Source organism: Aulonocara sp. 'chitande type north' Nkhata Bay, linkage group LG8, assembly GCF_057382095.1.
Source record: "Aulonocara sp. 'chitande type north' Nkhata Bay isolate Kocher_YH1m ecotype deep benthic linkage group LG8, A_spYH_male_GT1.1, whole genome shotgun sequence".
Taxonomy (NCBI): domain Eukaryota; kingdom Metazoa; phylum Chordata; class Actinopteri; order Cichliformes; family Cichlidae; genus Aulonocara; species Aulonocara sp. 'chitande type north' Nkhata Bay.
The window spans coordinates 8,633,766-8,642,276 of record NC_141351.1 but is presented as its reverse complement, the minus strand read 5'-3'; the positions used below and the strand labels follow the sequence as shown (position 1 = coordinate 8,642,276).

The 8,511-nt window shown below is 40.8% G+C and overlaps 1 protein-coding gene across 4 annotated transcripts; it reads left to right on the top strand.

Moving 5' to 3' along the window:
- The first annotated feature begins 50 nt into the window (after positions 1–50).
- Positions 51–7,575, top strand: fam234a (family with sequence similarity 234 member A). 4 transcript variants are annotated; one of them, XM_086303227.1, is made up of 12 exons: positions 51–193; positions 1,133–1,435; positions 1,513–1,623; positions 1,706–1,888; positions 2,166–2,296; positions 2,477–2,609; positions 3,214–3,346; positions 3,439–3,579; positions 5,580–5,661; positions 5,773–5,925; positions 6,015–6,117; positions 6,434–7,575. In XM_086303227.1, exons 2-12 carry the CDS (start codon positions 1,168–1,170, stop codon positions 6,640–6,642), a joined length of 1,647 nt encoding a protein of 548 aa, XP_086159353.1. In that variant the 5' UTR covers positions 51–193; positions 1,133–1,167; the 3' UTR covers positions 6,643–7,575. The 4 variants fall into 4 exon arrangements, with proteins under 4 accessions (XP_086159353.1, XP_086159355.1, XP_086159352.1 ...); XM_086303229.1 differs by lacking the exon at positions 51–193 and adding an exon at positions 311–442 and having other exon boundaries at positions 2,166–2,290; XM_086303226.1 differs by lacking the exon at positions 51–193 and adding an exon at positions 311–442.
- Positions 7,576–8,511: the final 936 nt, after the last annotated feature.

Sequence of the window (8,511 nt, the reverse complement as noted above, 5' to 3'; positions counted from 1 at the left end):
GTAGCCTCGCTAAACCAGGAAGTCCCCAGATTCCGTCTAAATGTGCCAATCGAAACGGCCAAGTACGCGTACAACAACCAATCACAACACGTTTACTGATAGACCCTGAGCTATGACTTTCAGGCAACGGCTATTCGCCATAGGCATTCATCATGTTGAAGCACCTCTTGCTACAAGCAATACCCAAATTTAGGTAAATTAATCTTAATGTTAAGGTTCATGTTGTTTCGGAGGTTTCAATATTATTTGAATGTGTACATTTTCAATGTGTAGCGCTACCTGTCAGACAAATTCGGGGTACGCGAACCTTTTAGGACGGTGGGCTTGCCTGTGATTTGTTTACGCAATTGAGGTTGACAGGTAGTTTTGTTAGCCTGTGTCAGGCCTGCTATCTAAAGTTAGCCGCACCAAAGAACGCAGGAGTCGGCGGTGCAGAGTTAAAGTAAGAAAAACCTTATCTGTATCTGCTTAAACTATTGAATTAACCTCAAATCGAGGGCCGCTTTCTGTGGTAATATTACACACAGTCCCTTTTTTCGGGGCTGGCCTTCGTTCAACAAGTTAGCAAACTAATCCACCCAGGTGTTGAGGGTAAACTTTTTTTAATACCTAATCTCGTTAATATAGATAGCTATCCGGAACTGACTAAGGCGAAGAAAAGACTTTCACGGCACGGTCTCGGGGCGTAAAATAATTTTGTGCGAGTCTGTTTGTAATATACATAAGGAAGTTTGTAGCACACGCCCTTATCTTTCTTTTTTCTTTTTCTTTTTTTACGTGTGAGTAATAAGCCTGTTGCTGCAGAACAAATAATATGGTGTGCAATCCTGAGCGATGTTTATTATGGGTCTGCTCTTTTTGTGCTGAGAAGCGTCTGGATCTGTGCTGGCACATCTGAATAAGCAGAGATTCACAAAGGTTGATGCAGCAGAAATAGCTGGACTGCTAGACACTGCTGCCTCCAGTATTATTTCCCACAGAGTGTATCTGTGAATGCCAGCGAGTTTTGTATGGTTACTTTGACACATGCAGGTTTATAATCCGCTCCACACTGGAACTGTATATGACTATTTGTATTTGCAGTGGTATGTATTTACGTAAGTGTTTACCATAATCTCTTTTCTCCTTTTAGGCAGGTCAGTGGGCCAGTAATGCGTTAAGGCAGTGATGGAGACCACAGACCAAGCCACTGAGGGCGACCCTCTGAAGACAGGAGAAGATGGTGCAGAGGCAGGAACAGTACCATCAGCAACAGAGCTGAAGAGAAAGAGCTGCAAGGAGTTGGGTTTTTCCAAACTGTCTCATTGGCGAACTGCAGTCTTTTTCTTGTCCTTGTTCCTTTGCCTCACCATCGTGTTTGCCTTCTCCTTCATCATCCCCTGTCCCGTGAGGCCACAATATCTCGTTACCTGGAACAGTTCATTCCCTGGAGCAGGTGAGTGCAATTTCACTGCTTGACAGTGTTATAGTTGCGAGATAATTAGGCACTACTTTCTCTTTTCTTCACCACAGCAACCTACAACTTCTTAGCTTTTGAACATGCAAATGAAGACAAGGTGATGGATGTCCTGTTTATTCTCAAAACCACAGAAGTGACACAGAACAGATCATGTGCTGATAAAGGTAGAGACTGATCCTCTGTTTATGAAAATACAATACACCCATTGTGTGTTATGTTTGTTTAGAAAAACTGTGGGTTTTCCAGGTCTATCCTCACCATGCGTGTTTCTGTTGGCACTGGATGGCACACATGGAGAGAACCTGTGGGACTGTCCGCTGGAACCCGACTTCCACTGGGCCCAGTGTGGCCTCGAAAGAGAAACGGGCAGAACCTGGGACTGTCTGCTGTCCCATTCTGACAAACTCACAGCCATCGACAAACGTACAGGTTAGTGAAAAAACAAACTCAATGCAAGTAGTGGCAAATCAAATCCTTTATTTAATTAAGAGGAAGAGAAATGGGGATTTTACTGGCTAAGAAAAAAATTGTACCCATTTCCAATTTGTTAGCGGCAACAAATTACTGACATACCATTTAATGTAGTGTTCCTGAAGTCTAGTTAAAGAAAGGAAGTAAAGCAATTTTAACTTCTAAAGATCCGTTTTAGGTCAAGAAAGATGTCTTTTGTAACCTACGTTGTTACTGTGTGGTGTGGTTGTCTCAGGTACGAAAATCTGGCAACAGTCTCAGCCTACTGGGCTGCGCAGCTCTGCGCCCGTTCTCAGTGTCCCAGATCTGGATGGGGACAAAGTTGGTGATGTGGCTCTGGTGGCATCTGATAACACACAGGTAAAGGTGAAGTTAAGAGTTATATTATTCTGTTTCTTGGTTTTTGGTATATTTTATTATGTTTTTCTCTTGCTGTAACAAGACTCAAATATGGAAATGTTCCCCATTGAAAGTGTTGATATTAATGATAATATTAAAGCAAAAATGGAATCGTCCCAGTTTCAGTGTCTCCTGTCATATCTGCAGACTCAGCTGGTATTGCTCTCAGGGAAGACGGGTGACCAAATCGGCACTACGGTGGTTCTCGATTCCACAGAGACAGCCAGTCATCTTCTGCACCGCACTGAGAAAGGTTCTTACTACGTACTACTGCAAAAAGGTTTGTGTATGAAATCATCCGTGACAGTTACTCTGCAGGCAAACCGGTTGAGCAGGTTCTCAATGATAAGTGTTGCATTTTATCCAAGTACAGTTGCAAAACTCAAACTGTTACAGATTTTTTTTTAATGCTTAGTCATAACAAAAGCTGAATAATAACAGCTGCACTGTTATACCTTTTATAGGATCACCTTTAGTCTAGGCTTAAAAGATTATGTGAATCTTTGTCCTGTAACAACTTATTTAAAAGTTGAATAAAGTCATATGTTCTGATTAATAATAACTTATGGACCCAAAGAAAATTACTCGCAGGTATTAGATGTCTACAAAGGAGGTGGGTCAAAGAGATTTGGTTAGGGTTCAGGTGTGCATCAAACGCTTCAGTAAAAGAAACGTTATCATAGAGATGTTTGTTAAATATTGATATTACCTGATATTAACCTTGCTGCATTTTTTAACAACAGTTCTTACAGTGAGGCTCATTTACTGTAACATTTCATCTTTACTCACTTTTCAAAAGATTCGTCAGCTTTTAGTTTTCTTCCTGTTGTTGATTCTAGGACAGGAAAGGGAATTATTGAGTGAGTGAGTGTATTTACTCGTAGACACTGGGCTGTATGGCTGGGCACTGTGGAAGATCGCTGCCAAGGCTAAAGCAGGGATGGATATGGGTCTGAAGAAGGACCAACACCTGGAGAGAAATGCCAGTGGCACAGACGGCCTTGTACCCATCTACAAGTAAGAAGGAACTTTGATTATCACTTCTACAAAACCGCTTGTTGTCATGGGGATTTTTACCCTGAGACTTGCTATTTGTTTCTGCTTTATAGGTCTGAAGTGAGTCGAATGCTGAAAACCGATGAAACGGATGATTCATCCAACCTGCTGGTTGTGGCTGGGAAGGAGGTGGCATTGCTTGATGGCAAACATTTGGAGCTACTGTGGAGATTCAACACCAGCTCAGTCCTCAGGTAAACCCACTGTGTATGCTTTAGATTTCATGTGCATAGAATAAGAGGAAAGTGCTTAGTTACACAGCACAGCAGCTTAATTAATACCTCAGTACAGAGTGCTTACAAGGTCGATACCGTTGAGATTGCTGGACAAATTCCATAATGCCATGGATACAGAAAGGGAAGAAAAACAACAAGAGCACTTACCTACATCTTTCCTACCATAATGAATACATGGCATGCATTAGTGCAATAACATAATCAGTGTTTACAGATACACTAACATTTGTGATTCTAAATTTAATACTTCACCTAAAAAAAGTTAGGCTATTAAGTAATTACAGAAACAAAAAACATCTTTATTTTATTTATTTATTTTTCCCCTGGTGAGCTGCAGTCATAGCTGTGCAGCACTTGCCTCACAGCAAGAAGGTCCTGGGTTCAAATCCAACATCTGGCCGAGGCCTATCTGTGTGAAGTTTGCATGTTCTCCCCATGTTTGTGTGGGTACTCTGCCTTCCTCCTACAGTACAAAGACATGCAGTTTGTGGACTTAGGCTCATTGGTGATTATAAACGTGTGAGTGTGGATGCATGGATGGTAAAGCTATATCATTTATAGACCTGGAAAAATAGTCCCTAAATGTACTGTAGACATGTCCATATCCACTAAATAATTTATACATCTCATTAAAATAATATATTTGCTCAGAAGTCAGATTGTGTTAAAACACAACAAAAACCAACAATCTCAAACATTCAGTTAGGGCTGCTCGATTATGGCAAAAATGATAATCACGATTATTTTCACTGAAATTGAGATCACGATTATTTGACGATATTTATTTAACCCTTTAAGACCTACTATAGAACCAAGTCCACCAGAGCTTATATTATTTTTATTTATTTTTTTTACATGCTGTAGTGCCATTTGTGGGAGCATTTCAAGTTGCTATACATCAATACAACTGTTATAGCCCATATTTTAATAATATGTATGCATTAAGTCCATAGTAATTACATAAATTGCAAAAAAGTGCAATAAACTACAAAAAAAAATTGAAAATCGCTTTTGTTTTGTTTACATATATTTCTACTTGGAGAAGTTTAAGAGGTTTATCCCTCAAAACTTTAAATACAATAATGTTGCAAAAAATAGTTTCCCACCACAGGAAATTTATTTTGAGTGTCTTCAGTTTTATTTTGGAGATACAGTTTTTATATACTGCAGGAAAAACAAAAAACAATCCTATGATGCAAATTTGCAAAGAAAACAGCAGGTGCATCATTTCACTGTGGGAAGTGTTACGAACAGCTGATAGGAACGGCGAAGCGTGTTTCTGGAATATTATGTTTTTGTTCCTGCAAGCGCTTTTTATGCAATTTTTGCAAAGCTATATGTGGAACGAAACCGTGACCGAGGACAAGCTGATGGCATAAGATGTAAGTACAACTCCTCCGGTTTCATATGCAAAACAAATTATTGCGCTAGCTTACACGGTTCAGGTTCTACAGGGATTTAAAAATAGTTACGCAAAACGGAGCGTGCTGCTCTGACCGGCTTTAAAGGGTTAACAATGACTTTAAAAAATAATATAAAATAGTGTGCAACACCACTGAAGTTTTTTTTTTAAAACTCTTTTCAACCAACGGCAGTCACTCTCCAAATAACTTCTGCTTAGCTTTCCGAGCTTCCCTCGGGTCCTCTTAATCAGCGGTCTCCACCCTTTTTTGCGCCACGGACCAGTTTATGCCCGACAATATTTTCACGGACCGGCCTTTAAGGTGTCGCGGATAAATGAGGGAGGGGCTAATAATCGGCTCAGTCATTTTTAATGATCGTTGAAAGCCCAGATCGTAATCGTGATTAAAATTCGATTAATTGAGCAGCCCTACATTCAGTATTAAATTCTGGTCATTTTTGTGGGAGAGCAAAATAAATATCAAAGTAAACCATTTGTTGTTATTAACTAGGACTCGCTGGGTGGAAAAACAGCCTTTTCTCTTTATTTTTTTCAGTGAACCCTCTTTTGGTCATTTTAACAAAGATGGTTTAATAGATGTTGTCATTGAGGAGGATATTGGCAACAACACAAAGAGGGTAAGTTAAATTGAAAACGTGACAAACAGCTTTATTTCGATGCCTGACTGCTGGCATGAGGTGATCAGTGTGAATCATAGAAAAACTAGACCACTTTGGTTTTAAATGTAGATAATAATCCTGGATGGGAAGACTGGCGGTGTGCTGTGGGAAGTCCAGCTCTTGGCCAGTCCTAATTCCCCGAGACCCGCTTCCATCGACACCACCAACTACTTCTCAGTCTTCATGTTTTGGGGCTTGATGCCCTCAGAGTCAAACTCATCTGTAAGTACACTACCTTTATGAATATGATCATTTTACACGTTTCTCACAAACAAAACTGCTCCCTGACAGCTGCAATGTTTTCCTTTCAGGAACCAGTAACAAGTGAACGACGCTCTTACATGCTGCATCCTCTCTATTCGAATGCTGTCCTCGAGTCCACTAATGTCGTAGACCACATTATAGCATTTAAAGGTACCTCTTGTTCTAGCAAAGGTATTACTGGTACGATGTATTTCCAGGGTGTATCTTTATAACAACACCCCGTGTTGGTGTTATACCTGGATTATCTTAATTAATGTTGGTCCAGGTTTAACATTGCAAGTGACCAATCACATGTTGATGACATAGTTTTGCGCCTTGGAATAAAAAATCCAAGCAACGTGATTGGTCACTTGCGATGTTGAACCTGGACCAACAATAATTATTTTTAAGAAACAACACAAGGAAATCAGATTGAGCAGTGTTTTTTTAAATTTATTTTTGGGTAACTTATATATTTTCATTGTAGCCACGCTGATGGAGCGTGGGCGCCATGCTGCCTACATCCTGCTGATAGGTCCTAAGGAGGAGGGAGCCGAAGGCACCGTGGTTCTCAGCAAGCGCAAGCTGAAGCAGGACATTCCCGACAGCAAAGTACTCCGTTTTGGCGACGGGACTACAAAATCCAACGAGGACATTAAAGAGGCCTTCAACCGACTCCGCTTTAGCGATTGGTGAAAAGGCCGGCTGTAACCTGTGCAGTATATCATCGGTTTTATGCTGACTTAACTTGATTTTCAAAACCAAAGTTGTTGTACACTAATTGTGAGTTTCCAACTGCTGACCAGCAAAGAAACTCCTTTATCTTTAGAAGACTTTAGGTTGATTTGCTTTGACAGGGATGTTCTCCGGTGGACAAACTGGACACTGTCTATATTCACTCTTCTTCACTGCATATCCTTCATATTGTCAAAACTCTAAACCTGTATAGAATCAGAAAAAAGCTGCTGTTCACTGACAATCACTCTACTCAGACTGCTGTTCTCCTGCTGATAAACCCATCAGATCTGCCTTTATGTATTGTTTCTAGCAATTTCATGCATTGGTGCAATGATCGTTAAAAACAGTAGAAGCTGGACTGTTCAGATCTATGCAACTGTATGTCACGCTGTGCTTTAAAGGTAGCAGATGCATGCAACTACAGAGGCTTTTCCTTAGTGTGTCAAATTAAAAATAGCCTAAATAAAATAGATACTCAGTTGTAAGGCTGGTTTATGGTATAAACTAAATGTTATGTGTTAAATTTGTAAGGGATCCTGTCTGTGAAAGTATCAATAAGGCACTCTGGCAGTCAACAGTACTGATGTTGACATCGATGACCCTTTACTGTTACTTACTTAATCCAACATGCTGTAAGATGTAATGCTATATAACGCACACTGACAATTTAGTCAATGCTGTATCAAATAAGAGTTATTGCTGTGGTTGAACAGCTCCTTGTGAAGCTGTTTTCCCTTGGTAACTTATATTAAGGTTGAAGACGAGGTTCTTATTTTTGCTGAACATGGACATATTGAACCTGTGAAAGAGGCCTTTATTGGAGATGACTTTACTTTCTGACTTGTAATGAAATGTTTGGATTTGAGCTATATTAAAATATTTTTAAAGAAATTGGTTTTGTTTAATCTAAATGAATAAAAACAGGCCGTTTGTCGCCATCTTGTGCACGCACACACAGAGTGCAGTAAAGCGCGGACAGACCGTCGGCATGGATGTATGCAAGGCAGTCACGTATCTCCGGGGCAGTACCGTGCAGTTTACTCCCTAAATACGTACACCGCGTCATTTATTTACCGTGACGCAAGACTGCCGTGGGGCTCCTCCTGAATACATGTGAGGGGATTGAGAGCCTCTCCTTGTAGGGAAATGCTTGGAATTTTTATGGAAAGCCGCACTTGAGGCAAAATAGGAGAAGGCGCCGAGACTTGGCTGGAAGGGAGTGGACCCGCGTGGACAGCGACCGGAGACGGATAGGCGCGCGGATAGTGCAAGTGCACTACCTGTAAAGGAGTTACGCGCGGAAATGCAGCTCATGCACTGAAAGTGTAGTTAGTGCTCCTGAGGCACTACACGGTTAACATGTCTCCGTCACTCTGCTTATTATTATCAGGCTAATAGACCTGCCACATAAAAAACGGACTGCTCATCTGTTCCGTGTCTTAGCTCACAGCTGGTAGGTCCTATAAAGTGCGCCTGCAGCACCTCCATACGATTGCAGGCATTTCTTGACAGAGTTCCTGGTTTGGCCAGCTTTACTTCACTTGAAATCCGAAATATAGGAAGCCCACATGAAGGGAAAATTACTTTTTATGGCCATCCAACTCAAACCCATCCAGCTCATATGCTTAAAAACATCATATTAATGATTAACAGAAACACAGAGGAGCCGAAAACTTCCGGCTTCATAGGAGTAAAACCTCGAACAACAAATTAAAGCTAAAATAAACACCTCCCGCTGCGCCCCTGGGCTTTCACCCCTCAGGGCTTTTATTCTCCAAAACACGACATAAAGCAAACATTTGCGTGTAGACAAAGTGTGACTGTGAG